This window comes from Hordeum vulgare, chromosome 5H (genome assembly GCF_904849725.1).
Source record: "Hordeum vulgare subsp. vulgare chromosome 5H, MorexV3_pseudomolecules_assembly, whole genome shotgun sequence".
NCBI classification, from domain to species: domain Eukaryota; kingdom Viridiplantae; phylum Streptophyta; class Magnoliopsida; order Poales; family Poaceae; genus Hordeum; species Hordeum vulgare.
The window spans coordinates 302,245,048-302,261,294 of record NC_058522.1 but is presented as its reverse complement, the minus strand read 5'-3'; the positions used below and the strand labels follow the sequence as shown (position 1 = coordinate 302,261,294).

General features: G+C 46.7%; 1 protein-coding gene, 1 long non-coding RNA gene and 1 pseudogene across 7 annotated transcripts; 2 read left to right on the top strand and 1 right to left on the bottom strand.

Moving 5' to 3' along the window:
* Positions 1-592: 592 nt before the first annotated feature.
* LOC123400467 lies at positions 593-818 on the bottom strand (annotated as a pseudogene).
* Positions 819-908: 90 nt separating this feature from the next.
* On the top strand, positions 909-8,011 carry LOC123400065. Of its 6 annotated transcripts, none has more exons than XR_006610476.1 (6): positions 920-1,576; positions 1,686-1,771; positions 1,966-2,094; positions 7,365-7,417; positions 7,537-7,601; positions 7,690-8,011. It is a non-coding gene; the product is annotated as an uncharacterized LOC123400065 (long non-coding RNA). The 6 variants fall into 6 exon arrangements; XR_006610477.1 differs by having other exon boundaries at positions 921-1,576; positions 7,541-7,601; XR_006610479.1 differs by having other exon boundaries at positions 921-1,576; positions 7,693-8,011.
* LOC123400063 (DIMBOA UDP-glucosyltransferase BX8-like) lies at positions 4,415-6,365 on the top strand. The gene is made up of 2 exons (XM_045094462.1): positions 4,415-5,230; positions 5,433-6,365. The coding sequence occupies exons 1-2, from the start codon at positions 4,516-4,518 to the stop codon at positions 5,441-5,443; spliced, it is 726 nt and encodes a 241-aa protein (XP_044950397.1). The 5' UTR covers positions 4,415-4,515; the 3' UTR covers positions 5,444-6,365.
* Positions 8,012-16,247: the final 8,236 nt, after the last annotated feature.

Sequence of the window (16,247 nt, the reverse complement as noted above, 5' to 3'; positions counted from 1 at the left end):
GTGTTTCCTGTAAGAAACTTTCTCTGGGTTAACAACCATGGTATCTTTTGACATGTTAACTCTCTGTTTCCTGTGAGGAACTTTCTCCGGGTATTGACGGGACATCGAAGACTTTTGTGAATAAACTGCCAAATCTGAGCCTTCTATATGTGTTCATATGGCTCTTTCCCTTTGCATGCGGCTGCAGATTGTGAACTAACTGCAGATTGAGAAACTTTCTCTGGGTTAACAGCCATGGTATCTTTTGACATGTTAACTCTCTTTTTCCTGTGAGGAACTTTCTCCGGGTATTGACGGGACAGCGAAGACTTTTGTGAATAAACTGCCAAATCTGAACCTTCTATATATGTTCATATGGCTAAAACACTTACAAGCATATGGGCTTGAACCGTCTAAACTCCACTTTCGAATTCAGAAAAGTCTAAAATAGCAGGCAGTTGCAACCCATCCACTTTCGTATTCAGAAAACGGTCTGCGAGAAGGGCCCGTGAAGAAATCCTGCATATGGAATCGAAGGTGCTCGCTGTGGTACACAGCGGAACAAAAGCTTGTCAAGACGTCCATAGGACCAAATTTTAATTTTAAGATTTGGTTGGGGTGCGCCTGTCCAGGCAATAGTGCAACACACTGGGCGACACCCGAGGGCCCCAGCAGCAAGCCACTGTGGCGGGCCCTCCCCCATAAAAAATAAATTTAATATTGTTGTGGGCACATGGCCCACATATCAGATATCTCCCCTAATCTCTCCCTAATAATAAAGCGCTGATCGCTTCTGTGGTACGTCGTGACTGTTTTGCAAAAAAGCCCCTGAGATTTATCGAAATCAACCCGCACTCCAAATCAAACCGGTACGGTTTACACAGGGGAAAAACGCAGCCACGATCTGCCTCGCCTCGCCCTCGCGGCGCTCCGCCCCGCCACGTCCACCTCCTACCACGACCCGCGCGCCGCCGGACGCCTCCTGCCCCGCCCACCTCCTGCCATGCCCCGCGCGTCGTCGGCCGCCTCCTGGCTCTTGCCTCGCCACGCGACCTTGCGGTGGCCCGGTCGACGATTACCTGCCGGATCTCGCTGGATCCGGTTGGAAGTGGTGCTCAGGGGGTGGATCTGGAAGGCAGGCGGCCGGAGCTTGGAGCACAATTGCTGACGGGCGCGGCATGGCGTAGGGTACCGGTGAGAGAGAGAGAGAGAAGATCAGGAGAGGAAAGGGAGCACGGGAGGAAGGAGATGGGACGCTGGATGGGATCCCCACGACACCACCGACACTGTCGCGGATCCCCAGGGAAGCCACCTTCGCCGCAGATCCCCACAGGCCGCTGCTGCCCCAGCTCCAAAGGGTTGACGCCGCTTCACATGCTCTGTTGCGGCCCGGTGTCCAACAACCATTCCGAGGAACCGAAACTCGCCACTGCCAGTGTTCGCCATCCTCCAGCAAGCGTGCCGCCGTACATGGACGTCCTCCCATGGGCAAGCTCCGCCCCTGTTGCATCGTCCACCCATGCCAAGTCCTCCTCTTTGCCAAGTGCCGCTAAGCTCCGCCATGTCTTAGTCACTTATCTTAACAAGCAGCGTGAAGGTATACACACAATCCCACCTTTCTCTCCCTGTCCCTCTATTTCTGTTTGATGGGATGCATATTTAGGTTCAGTTTTCAGCAATGTTAATCCGATGCTTGTCTGTGCTAGGTGCAGCTGCAGCAGAAACAGCCATACACTATGGTTTTGCGGCTTTGAAGCTACACATAAGTTCGGGAGAACGTGTACCATCAGTGGTAGTGAACAATATACTGCAGTAGAATTTAGGTTCTTCTGTTGTTGCTTGTATAATAGGTGTATGTCTCAACTTCTACAAATCACTGGTTGCTAAACTAGGAAACAAGTTCCCGTATCCATCAGTTCTTTCTACTTTCTGATGTACCATTATTGTTTTTTCTTTCTTATTTTTCCATCTTAAATGGTTTTGCAGAAACATACACAAGGGAAGGAGGAAGCATAAAGTACAGGACAAGGATCCGAGTGATGGAGCAGCAAAGTTACTCATCAATTTGAGCTTGATCTCAATGGTTGACCCTTCTTTTATTTATCCAATAACAAGGTATGTTTCTAAATTTCTACTCAAGTGAATCGTCATGTCACTGGATTCATTTAATCACAGCTGTTGCTTTCTATATGATTTTTGCATCGTGCTGGCTGTCCATGATTCAATCCAATAATTCTAATTGTTGTCTTCCAACTTCAGATTACTATTGTGATGTTATGTTAGCTTAAACCTGCCAACTTCGACCTCAACATGTTTTGCCCATAAGTAAACATTTGTTTTATACTCCGCGTCGGTGCGCCAGTCGAGGCACCGCCGCCGCTGCCACGAGCGGACGAGCGGCCGGTCTTCTTCCCCGGCCGTCTGCTGCCCTGTCTCCTTCCCCTCCCCCTCTCCTGCGCTCCTTTCTTCATCCTTGTGGCTCGGCGGCTGGGCTCCCGTCGACGAGGTCGTCGGCGCAGAGGGTGCCCGCCTCGTGTACATTAAGGTGGGGTATACAGATTCGTTCCTATTATTTCTTAACCGGGATCAGATTCTAGCTTATGGTTCACATTTGGTGATTATTTCACAAAAAAACAAAGCAGCTACGTGCTACAAAAACAAAGTTATCAAGAAATTGGGATGCCATAAGTCTAATATTCTCCAGAGATTATGCTACAAGTGAAGATGAGAGTGCTGGCACGGAGAATGCCGAAGAAATGGCATTGAAGGGTGCTGAAGATGTCCAGGAGCTTATGCAAAATTCACCTTCAGCATATGAACCTAGCAGTCAAAACCAGGTTGGAACGCCGACATCAACGCAACCCACTCTACAGGCCAGGAGGAGAAAGAGGTTTAGAACAGATGATGCACTCTTTTGCATGTCTGGGAACATCAAGAATTCATTTCAGATATCTGTGAAGCCAAATGAACCTCGAGAGGAACCAACGAATGCATCTTCGAAGGAAATCTTTGCGGCACTTCAAGAGATACCAAACTTAGGAAGGGGGTGATTTGCTGAGGGCCTACTGTATTCTCACCAGCAATAACCGCAAGTTTGAATCCCTTGTGGCACTTCCAATGGTCATGAGGAAGGATTGATTGATGTTGGAAATTGGAAGGAATTGAAGCTTAGTTATGGCAGATTTATCAGTAGTCTTGCAGTATCAATCAAACCATTAGTCTTGTAGTAAAAACTATAAAAAAGCATCTATTTAAGAAAGGAAGGGAGCATATGTATACACTACTCCTGCAAGTAAAAGTGCAACATTTCCTCGCAAAAAAAAAAGTAAAGTGCAACATTAGAGGATCTGGACGTGCACTAGCTAGAGCCCCCACCGATGGACTTAGGAACAGATTTCGTGTCTGCCATTTCTGGGCGTTTGGCCTGGACCATTGATCAGCCAAGCTGGGGACAAGAAATGCTCTATGTCTATTCGGATTAGACCTAGACGTGCATACACGGTAAATACATGGATGAATGCGGGCACATGTGAACCCTCTTTGAAAAACACATTTTTGAATGTTAACAAATTCAGAAAAAAAAGGTTACATAGGTACATCTCAAAGTTCAGTGTGAGCTCAAAAAGTGTCGTGAAAAAACAAGTTTCTTTTGCCTGCGCATAAAAGACGGGGGAAAATATCGTGGAAAGCTATTTAGAAGCACTGAAAATACAATTATTTGCAGACGCCAAATAAATATGTGTGTGTAATTTTTGGTATTTTAAAACACGTTTAAAATGCATTTTTTCAAAGCAGGTCCTCACTCAGTGCATACAAACTCTTAGTACAAAGCTATATATGAAAGCATAATCAAGGAGCATAATTTTTTTTCTTGGAAAGAAGGTTGGCAGGGAAAATGCAACTTTCCCACCCTGCTAAAAGCACTTCATCTTTTAAAGGGTGTGACGATTTTTTCCCAATGCAACGCACGGGTATTTTTACTAGTCTCCCATAATAATAAATCACGGATCGCTTCTGTGGTACGTCGCTGGCGATTTTGCAGAAAACCCTCTCTATTTCTTCGAAATCAACCCGCGGTCCTTCATTAAGTGAAAAAATCGTTTCAGTTTTAGTTCACGTTCCTTTCTTCTATCTTATCCACTGCCCCGCCTCCTCCCCTGCTCTCGCCATCGCCCGCAGAACTCCCCCCAATCCCTACTCGCTCGCCGAGATCCAAGACGGATGCGGCGACTCGGAGCGGACGCATGCGGAAGGAGGAGTTCGGCGAGCAGGAGCTGGTGGTGGCCGCCGTTCTCGCGGACCTGCTGTCACCGTCAGGGAGGGATCTGGCGGGCTTGTGCGGGGGCTTGCTCCGGCGGCGGCCTTATCCACACGCGCCCGCGGCCGGCAGCTCAGCTCTCTCCGTGCGGCAAGCTGGACGAGGGGCAGAGGTGACCACGCGGCGAGGTGAAGGAGGCGAAGACTCGGAGCAAGCCCAGGTCCCGCCGCCGCCGCGTGCTGCTCTTCCCGCTCCCGTACCAGGGCCACATCAATCCCATGTTCCAGCTCGCGGGCCTCCTCCACGCGCGCGGCTTCGCCGTCACCGTCTTCCACGCCCGCTTCAACGCGCCCGACCCGTCCCGCCACCCGGCCTACGGCTTCGTCCCCGTCCCCGACGGCTTGCCCGCGGGCACCCCGGAGACGGTGGCGGCCACCATGGAGCACATCCTGGCCGTCAACACCTCCTGCGAGGCGCCGTTCCGGGAGCGCCTGGCCGCCCTGCTGGACGCTCCCGGCGCCAGGGACGAGGTCGCGTGCCTGGTCGCCGACGCGCACCTGCTGGCCCTCGTGCGCGTGGCGCGGCGGCTGGGCGTGCCGACGCTGGTGCTGCGCACCGGCAGCGCCGCCTGCTTCCGCAACTTCCTGGCCAACCCCGTGCTCTGCGAGAAGGGGTACCTCCCGGTGGGGGCGGAGTCGAAGCTGGACGCGCCGGTGAGGGAGCTGCCGCTGTACCGCGTCCGGGACCTGATGGGCGCCAACAGCAGGAGCCGCCACGAGCACGAGCTCATGTGCGAGCTGCTGTCCCGGGCGGTCGAGGCGGTGCGGAGCTCCGCAGGGTTCGTCCTCAACAGATTCGACGCGCTGGAGGCGGACGACCTGGCGGCGACCCGGCGCGACCTCGCCGGCGTGCCCGTGTTCGACGTCGGCCCGCTCCACAAGCTCTCCCCAGCGTCGTCCTGCAGCCTTCTTCAGCAGGACCGCTCCCAGCAAGGTACCTCCAATACCCACCCTCTCCCATGCCACACGTGCTATTTTACTTGGAGAAGTCATTGCTCACGTTTTGGATTTTGGTATCTGCTCCGTTGTCATGCCTCAGCTCTTTGCCACCTTAATTGTTTTGTTTTCTTCAGTTGTTCTTTGCTCTTAGCTCTCAGGTCCCAACATATGCATTACAATATGTTTGTTATCTGTAGGGATCGAGTGAAGAAACTGGATTGGGATCATGGAGTAAATCAAACGAGGATGCAAGTATGCAACTCATGTTCGTGTAGGTAGTCATTCAGACATTTCTTAACTCTATGGCAAATAGTTCACATGGTAGAGCCAGCTGTGGTGGAGAGGCTAGATAGTTTTAGTATTCAGACTTTCAGTTGCTGCTAGCTCTTCTTTGCTCTACCGGAATGGATGTGTTTTTGTCCACATAAAATTCTAACATGAATTTTCTATTTAGCTAGCAAATTCAATAATTTATGTACCGTATTTGCATTTTGTAGTCATACTTTCTATTGGAATTTGACTTATAATGGTTTTTACCGTAAAAAAAGGAGCCAGCTAGCTCTTGTGTCGTCTCATTTGCTTGTCTCCTATGGTGCTTGCATTTGATCTTCCAATTTGAATTACAACTTAAGCATTATCTGTAAGGCCGACGGATTGATGAAACGCGAAGTGGTGGAGGTAGAGACATATCGCGCGAGAGAAAATTTAGCACTTTTTCCGACGCACAGTCATTCCTCGCCATTTCTCTTGAGTGATGAAGCACATACCTATACGTACGAAGGAGAGATGGGGTGAGTTTGAAGTTCATCATGAATCTGACCATCACGAAAGCGATTTATAACTTGAAACTGATATTGTTTTTCTATAGGAATAACACATTAGTATTTGATTGAATAACTTTGAACCAGTTATTATTTTTAAAATAGGGTGTCATGTTGAAATTGAAGGCGACAGTCTCCATTCATGTTTCCTCCCGTTGCATCGCACGGGCATTTGTAGCAAATACGGTTTCTGTCGTCCGTCATGGCATTTTTCGAAAAAGTCCCTCCGTTTTCAGTTATTCAACCCGCAGTCCTCACCATTAGTCAACCAATCGTTCGCTACATGCGACAGGAAAGAAAAAAGATAAACCAGACACCGTGCCTCTCGATCCTATCTCCATCTCCATCGCGCCGCCCCTCACCGCGGGCGCCCGCAATTGCGACACATCCCCGGCGCGCCGCCACCTCGTACCATGCCCCGACCCGCCTCAGCGCGCGCCGCCGCCCCCTCCCTTCCCCCCACCCCCAATCGTCGTGCGCCGCCCCCGATCGCCGCACATCGCCAGCCCTCCGCCGTGCATCCGCGATGGAGCGCCGGTGGGCATCCTGATTATGGGCGAGCCCAATCGCCGCACTTCGCCGGCCCTCCGTCATGCGTCCGGGATGGAGCGCCGGTGGGTGTCGCCGCACATCGTTGGCTCTCCGTCGTGCGTCCGTGATGGAGCGCCGGTGGGCGTCGTGATTATGGACAAGGACCCTGCCAAGGCGACTTACCTCGCCACCGTCTTGCCTCCCCCATCATATCTGCCATCGCCTCGCGCTGCCCGTCGGAGTTAGAGGCCCCATTGGCTGCTTGTTTGCTAGAGGTCGAGCTTGAAGGTGTAGAAGAGGAGGTATAGGATTCCCTTCCCCATTTCTTTTGAACCCCATCAAGACGAAGTTTGGCACCAAATTTACCAGAAACTGCATTGCCGGATGGCTGGGACCTTGTCTGATGATGGTCTTCCCTATAGTGACTTGGTTCTGGAACTGGAACAAGGTCAGTAGTTGGCAGGGAAACACTACTTTGTGAGGTTGCTGTAGGTAGTGAAGGTTTAGGTAGCTCATAGGCTTCAAATATAAGAGCATGAGCAGATGTCTCATGTTGGTCTTGGGCTTTGTAGTTCTGAAAATGAAATAAAAAATTCTGCAAATGGTTTGTTTCCCCCATGACACTAGGTTCTCAGGGCCCTCAACCCCAAGTACAAGCATGGCTCTCTCTGGGGCGTCATGCTTTGCACCACACGTATGTTGTTCAACTTCAGTCTGTGAGATGCCTATCTTTCTTTGTACTCGTGATCAAATTCACGATCTGCTACGTACGTACAGGCACAGAGGCCATGTTTGTTGACCTTGGTCATTTCAACATCAGTGACATTCAGGTTCGTCGGCCACTATCAGTTTTTAACAACATTCATATTCATTTGTAGCACATTGGTTCAGAGCGGAGACTGGTTTTAATTTTCTTCATTTTTGGCCTGTTGCAATACCCCTTCGTTAGCCAGGCATCCTACCTGCATGAATTTTGGCAAGACGTCGGGGACACCTTCTACAAATCTATCCAAGGTAGGCAGCAAGCACCACTGTTTTTTCCCTTATAGTTTAAGAAAAAGTGCTAGCAAATCTCTGAATGTTGTTTATGCTCCGCTGGCAGCAGAGGAATAGACCCGACAAGGAAGGGAACGACGTCAGCGCAGTCAATGGAATTAAGAGGGAAAGTAAACTTTGAAGCACTTGGTTGAACCAAGAGGTGATTCCCTGTTTTTGGTGTACCATGCAGTAGTTGCTGCAGAGTGTTTGTGCTTACAAATAGCAACATGAATTTTGGTGGTAATAGTTTCTGAACTATAGTGTCGTAAAAATTATGTGGCTTATTTTTATAGCATTTATGATTGACCAATTTTTCCTGTAAATTAAACCATATTATGAGAATGGGGGTGGAATGCATACATACATCAATAAAAATCCTTGATCCATTTTGTTGGCCGATCTATTTGTTTTTTCTTGGGGGTAAAAAATTGGATCTCTATTCTTCTTGGCTTTCTTGCATGAGTTTTCTTAATAAATTATTAATTTGTAATATTAATGACAGATTGGTGCAATTTCACTAAATTTAATTGTTTTATTTTGGGCTGTAAATTGTCATCTTTTGTTGTTCACCCGTTGCAACGCACATGCCTTTTTTGCTATCAACAATAACCCACCATCATCGGTCTGAATTTTGGTCCGTTCTTCGCCTTCCACCTGGGCATGTATGTTCAGCGTCAGCGGGCTTTTCGGTCCACCTTCCATCTGGGCTAGGCTTTTTACAATAATAAAAAAATGGGCTTCTCGGTCCACCTTTCATCTGGGCTAGGCTGCACGAGGGATAGAACTAAGGGAAAGAGGGACAACGCCAGCCCTGCTACCCTACGCGAGATAGTTTCGTTCGTCTTGATATTATAGATAGTCCCACCTCGCGTTTTTACATCAAATCAAATCCTACCAATTTATATAGGTTCGCGAGTAGCCTAGAATAACGACAAGCCCCGTCAATGTGTGGATGAGCTGACATGCTCTAATTAGAGAGAAAGATGGTTGGCTAAGACCCAATAATTAAATGAGTATTGTTGGGTTCTTTCTTGGCAAATCAAATAGGGCTACCAATCAGAGGAGATGCACGGAGACGCCGATGGCTAGGGAACACTTGCCGTTCGAAGGTATCCTCCTCAGACTCGGCATATTTTGACCCGACGGCAATGAGGCGTTGGAAGTTATCCTCCTAATATGACCCGACGACAATGAGGTGTTGGAAGTTATCCTCCTAATATGACCCGACGGCAATGAGGCGTTGGAAGTTATCCTCCTCAGACTCGGCGGGGACGAGGACGAAGGCCAGGGCGTCGTGGTACAACATTGTCCCAGACCTTTACTCATTCAACACACTGATCCGCGGGCAGGTGCTCTGGAGCGTGCATATTTCGATGGTACGTCCTTCAGGGCAGCTATAAAGAAACTTGTGGATTACAAGTGTGCATGTATTTAACCCTATCATCTGTGGGCATACAAAGGTGCACGGAGGCTGCACAACGGATTCCTGTCAGCATGACACGCCACGGTATGTCTCAATCACATCATCTGGTTGTTGATTGCTTCCTGAAAACAACATTGAACAACATTATGGAATAGCACGAATGACAATCCATTCATCAAGAATATGTTCAACAAGGGAGTCACACATAAAATGGCTAATATATTAAAATAGATATTTTTAGTTTGTCATTAATTTTTATTGAAAAACGTCACGTGTCGTTCTTTGCATGATATCGCCTCGCTCTCCCGGTTTCGGACAAGAACTATGTTTCCATATGCGATGGATTTGTGGCCACCTTTTTAGGTGATTTCGGTGCACCGTTCACTCATCGAGACTAACACATGCAATGGGCACAACCGGGGCAATGTGACAGGTGGGAGTTACAGCCTCAAGAAGACAAAGGAGAGCTTTAATTAAATGGTTTACTAATTAATTTTAAAGTTGTTTGTTCAAAATCAATAATAAAATATGGAGTGTCTTGTCGATCATACGAATGTGTTTTGCACATACGAGTTTCAAATAATTTTACTTTCCCGTTGCAACGCACGGGCACACACCGAATGGGCCGGCCCATGCACAGGCGCGTGCTTTTAGTTCCGTTTATTTATTTTCAGTTCCTTTTTATTTTTTTATTTTAAATAATTTAGAACTTTAAATAATCTTTAAATTTTTAATAAACTGAAAATTATAAATCAACATATTTAAAAATTTAAAATGTTTGTGACTTCAAAAACTGCTCGGAGTTTTGTAAAAAATGCTCGCATATACAATAAAATGTTTGCAATTTTATAAAAATCTTTGTACAATAAGAATAGTCCATGATCTCAACTACAATTCCATGTATTAAAAACTATTAAATGCATTTAACAAAATGCTTTCTATTTGAAAATATGTCCTAAATTTTTAAAAATAGCTAATGCCTGTTTTGATAGTTTCTTTTTTTTTATTTAAAATTTTCCGTTCCGTTTTTGTTTATTTATAATTTAAATAATTTAGAATTACAAAAACTTTTGCATATTAAAAAATATGAATTTGGATTAAAATGCTGACAAATTTTTATTTTGAATTAAAAATAGGATACAAAAAAGCGCCGGATTTTTATATTTTTTTGCAAATTCCAAAACAATATCCATGAATTTAATAAATATATTACTGATTTATAAAAATGTATGTTTATTATGAAAAACTTAATGCATTTCAAAAAATGTTTGTGAATTTAAAATAAAATCCTTCAACATAAAAAATAATGTTCGTGTTTTGTTGAATTGGTGGCCAATTCAAAAGAAAATATTTAAACCCGTTCGAAATATAAAAAATATTCACGATTTTTAGTAAATTTTTGTAAATTATAAAAAATGTTCTCGATTTTAAAATCGTTCTCATATTTGTAAAATTGTTCACGAAAGATCTAATGTATGTAGTTAAACATTAATGCTTCTAAGTCTTTGTGACAATATACGTGTGTGAATTTTGAAGAATTAACTGTTGAATGGATCAGATTATTATTGTATGTTTTCTCAAAAAAAAATCTTGAAATTTAGAATAAATCTTTGAGTTACCAAGATTTTTGACAACCATGGTATATATTTTTTGAAAATGTAAAGATTGCTTCAACTTGTGAATAAATTTAAAAGAAGAATTTTTTTCTTGCGTTTGTGCATAAAATTTCTAAATCAAGCGATGATATGTGAACATAATGTGGTCACCATCATTGGAGATTATGTTTTTTTTCTTCCGTGGCAACGCACGGGCCATTTTGCTAGTAATAATAAAGCAGCGACTGCTTCTGTCGTCCGTCGTGGCGCTTTTACAAAAAATCCCCTCATGTTTTTGCTATTCAACGCGCGGTCCTTATACCAATGCAAGTCAACGAAGCGGCACACGCGAAAAAAAGAAAAAAAAGCAGTCGCACGCACCTCCCGGTCCAATCTCAACCTCCAGCGCGCCGCCACCTCCTGCCCCGCCCGACCCCGGCGACGGTCGATCCGCTGTTGCGCCGGCCGCCGGCACCACTTGCGTCGCCCAACTGCGCCTCTCACCTCCGTCGCCTTCCTCCAGGTGCGCATAGCTAAGGGGGCAACAGTCGCCGCTGCCCCACCTTGCCATGCCGCCCACGGAGGCGACCAGCTCATCCACCGTAGGGCCCAACGTCGCCTCCCACCTGCGCCGCTGCCACGTAGGCGACCGCCGCCGCCCACCTGCGTTCACGGAGGCGAGGCGAACAAGGACTCATTTTCTGTGTAACTTTTGACCAGGTGTGCTATTTCCGGGTCCTTTCTGGTCCACAGAACCTGATCTGAGTTAAGAAGTCCTCTTCCCACCACTATCAACTTGTAATAGCTGTTGTCAAATTTCGGAGGGCTGGCAAAATCTAGCGGGGTGATGTTGTTATCACCTCCAGTGCATGGGCAGACTGATGCCAGTTTGTGATAGAACCTTTTCTCCAGTGTCATGTCCGGTTTGTTATCTCTATGCTGATTGTAGAGTCGTTGTTTGAAACTAACACATCTGGCCATTCCGATAGTGTGGCTACCTGTTGGAATGCAGTAAAATGGAAGGTGTCATTGATAGGAGAATATGGTGACCTGGTACTTGGCCAGCGGTAACAACTATATTTGTGGTATTAAATTTGAAATTGCAATGCTGGTTTCAAGGCCTACAATGATGATCTAACTGAACACATAATATAGATGATTATGATGATCTGAAGCCTTTTATTACTTTTATGTTGTTCCGGTCATCTCTTTCCAGCAGATACATTACTTACAACTTCATGCCCTTTTGTTTATCCACTGCATGTTTTTCCTACTGTTTTGTCAAGCTTAAGCTTATGACACTAAGCCAGCGTACAACTGGCCATTCCTAGGTCATTTGACTTTCCTAACAAACATTTTGTTTTGTTAAATTACCTCAAATGTGTACTTTGAGAATTGAAAAGGTGACATACCTGATAGTGCCACAAGGTCCGTTTTATCCAGTCTTTGTCGTCCGAAGAATTTTACAAGACGATGCAGTGTTGCATTGGGTGGAGGTAGGTTCTTATTTGCTAGCTTCATATATGCTATCTTCGAATCCCTCCTTCCTAGAGGGAGCTCCCGGTATGGCCCACCACTCTGTCATATCACAACCACATACATTTAACTGAGGAAATCAGTGGTTTTCAGTCTTTTTTCCCTCTTAAATACGGTGACATAAGGTAGTTACTTTGAGAAATTCTCTGTTCCTCCTCCCCGCCCCCGCTATGGTTTTCAGTCTTTTTTCCCTCTTAAATACGGTGACATAAGGTAGTTACTTTGAGAAATTCTCTGTTCCTCCTCCCCGCCCCCGCGATACATCAGTAGTTTTCAGTCTTCTGTTCCTCTTTAAATACGATAACGTAAAGTAGTTATTTTGAGAAATTCTCTGCCCCCCACCCAATCCTTGTTAAGGGCAGCATGCCAAAGATCTATTTAATCCCCCAGATTCGAACATATGTCAGCATTTGACCCAACAGGAGTAGTTTCAAAAGCAGAATATTCTGTTAGTAAAATAATATTTGATCTGTGTATGTATCTTACCCACTTGATTATTGAGTACCGTCGTTTGTCTGCCCATTTGATTTCTCATATGAAGCTACTGAATCTGACAATTCCTTTTATTTTACAACGTTATTGCTTATTTTCCCTATCAAAAATAAAATAGAGTGAATTAACGATTTGTGTTTCTTTAGATGTTCTCGGTTGTGTGTCCTCTCTACTACTGAAGTTTTACCACTATCTCGTGGTGTTTGAGAGCAGAGACGTCATACTTTCATCAGCAGCGGCCAAATCCCCAGCGCCGCTGATGATGTACACCCATGTACCCCTTGACATCCAGTGTCTCGCGTCTGCTCAACTTGAACACCTCCTGAGTACGTACATCTCTGAATTTTGCCCTTGCTTGAGAAGGCCGAGCATTGTTTTGTTGTAGCTATAATCAGTTCATACGGATTTCTCCGTCAGAACCCAAGAGGGGATTTGTGTTCCCCATCTTGATTATCGAGTTCACGTAGTGTTCAAAGAACAAGGACTCATTTTCTGCGTAACTTTTGACCAGGTGTGCTATTTTCGGGTCCTTTCTAGTCCACATAACCTGATCTGAGTTAAGAAGTCCTCTTCCCTCCACTATCAACTTGTAATAGCTGTTGTCAAATTTCGGAGGGCTGGCAAAATCTAGCGGGGTGATGTTGTTATCACCTCCAGTGTGTGGGCAGATTGATGCCAGTTTGTGATAGAACCTTTTCTCCAGTGTCATGTCCGGTTTGTTATCTCTATGCTAATTGTAGTGGCACATTTACAATGGCAAGATTTTTGTACAATTACAATGGCATATTTCAAAAGCAAGATTTTTGTACAATTATAGTGGCACATTTCAGAAATTTGTAGGGCACATGATTTACAAAAACTAGATATTATGTGAAGCTGTGTACTTCTTACCCATTGCACTAATCTTTTGCTTTGAGCGATTGGCTAAAAGAAAGTACTTCCTTTGGAATAATCTTCCGCGCACTCACAAGTATAATCTCTTCATTTCCTTATTTCTTGTTCTTCCGCCAGTAGTATTTGTTTTAGCTAGTATTTGCCCTTGGATAAATCACTCATGCTATTTTAATGAGGTTTATTCTAGCCGTTTGCTCACGTGAACAGAAACATTTTATCTGTTTAATGTGGGACATAAATCAAGCAACTACTCGTGTAATAGGTTACGGGGTGTGATGATCTTTCGGTCGCCACGGGAGCGACGCGAGGGGGGTACGGGCTGTGGTCCAGGGAGGAGTCTGCTCACACTGGCATCAATGTGTGTCTCTTTTTTTTCCTTCATGTTGTTTGTAGAGATAAAATAAGTAAAACTCTCATGATGGTCTTGTGGTAACTATATGACCAATCTATATGAAGTTTCACTCTATTTGTATGAAAGTTCATATGTTTGCATCTCTACTTGCACTTCGATGACGGTGTGGAGCTGAAGTAGATGTCGACAAAGAGTGAGGACGGAGCTTTTCAAATACAAAATTCATGATCTAAATATCAATAACCTAACCCGATGCAACGCACGGGCACTTTTACCATGTTATCATAATCTTTTTTTAATGATGCAAAATAAAATACATCATAATTATTTTAAAAATAAACAAATTAATTAAACATTAATGCCATGCATTAAGTTAAAACATTAAATTAAACTGAAAACTAGGAGGCGCGTTGTCCTAAGTGTCTTTGTCATCGTCATCGGGGCCGGCGAGGTCGATGAGCGTTGGCGCCGGGCCAGCCCAGGGGAATGTCGTCTCCCGGGGGGGGGGGGGGGGCGCCGTCCACCGGTGGCTGCACCACCGCTGGTTGGCTTCGGCACGGTGCTCCTCCTCCTTCGCCTCGGCGTCGCGCTCCAACTACTCGAGTCACTCGCCCTTGAGGTGCTCCTCCGACAGCCGTCGTTGCCGTGAGTTCTCCAAGTAGATCTGATCCTCCATCGGCGTCGCCCACAACCAGATGATGCATTGATCCACTCGCGCACTACCTCGTCCCACGTGTAGCGCTCGATCTTGAGGGCGATCGGCCCCGGCTCGGCCTTGGCGGGGGAAGGCGGGGCCAGCGGTGGCACTATGCAGTCGCCGGCAGCGGAGACCGCCATGGCCTCCGTCATCCGCGCCTGGTAAGCCTCCTCCTCTTTGTGTCGCTCTTCCTCTTGGTAGGCAGCATCCGCCTCCTGGTCCTTGTCGCGCACGACGAGGCGCGACGGGGTGCCAGCCCGCATGGTGCGGACGCCACGCCGGCGCTGCTCCTCATGCTCAAACACAAACCAGTCCTCCCAATCGGGAGAGTCCGCGGCGTAGGCAGGGTTGAGCAGCTGATCAGACTTCAGCTGTTGCGGCTGGCACCTCACCTCCATCGCATGCGCCTGCGTCGACCACGGCACTGCTGGCACCGGATCCTCTTTGGATCCAAGTGCTAGTCTTGTGGAAGAGTCACGTCGGGGTAGGGGAGGGGATGTGGTGCTCCCAGTGCCACCTCGCTTGGTGCACCGGGACGCTTATCCGCTGTCGAGGTGGGCTCGAAGACGGCAGCAGGGGGAGCGTGCGTCAGCGACGGTGGGGGCCTTGCCCTTGTTCTTGCATGAACTTGAGTCTGCGCCTCAAAAGAAACCCATGGTGGATAGGATTTGTCGTCAGTGGAGGAGCAGAGGGGATGGAGATGGGCTTCTCGAAGAGGATGAGGACGCACCCCCCCACACACATGCTCGGATTAAAAAGGGAATGCCTCTCCACATCCTTCCTAGTTGCTTCCTGCATTGTTGCGAAGTTCTTTTGTTTGTTGCCATGTGGTTCAGATATGGTCAGCATCAATAAAGACGCGGATGGTAGTTGACCGGCCGCCATGTGTGGACGGGGTGGACACCGAGAGGACGCGCGTCGCGTCCGTGCCGACACATTTCACGCCCAAATTTGGGCTGGAGATGGGTCGGCGAGGACGTGTTTTGGGAATGGGTCGGCGCGTTGGGCCATCACTTTTGTCTGTGGCGACCTAAATAGACGAAGGCGGATGAAACGGGTCGTCCGTTTGAAGTTGCTCTTAGGGCATGTAGAGCGACTTCACCCAACCATCTGTATGAGCATCTACGACCGGATTGGGAAAATCCGACCCCTATACGTCCACGAACGTGCCCGGGCACGCCCACAAACGCATCCAGACGGCCCATCATATGTCGCTTACTACATCCACATATCTCATATCCGGACCCTCAAATACATGTGAAATTATGCATGTCGATCACACAAACTAATGGCACACGTAAATAACAAATGTCAGTACCGAACATAAATAACGTTTACATCAAATTTATTTCAAGTGCATGATGAATCATCTCCTTTTTATTTCCATTGTGGGTCCACATATGCTCCACGAGATCATTGAGTAGTAACGCGTGCAGTGATGATCTCGGAGATTCTGATGCATCCGCAGAAAGTTCATAAGTTGAACTGCATCTTGATCTTCCGGGACTTCAACTTGTTTTCTAGGTGCTTCAGGATCATTGGTTTGAGGTGCACCATTACTCCCATCCTCTACGATCATATTGTACAAATAGCACAACATGTCATCAGCCGCCACAAAGTTTCTGATTCCCAC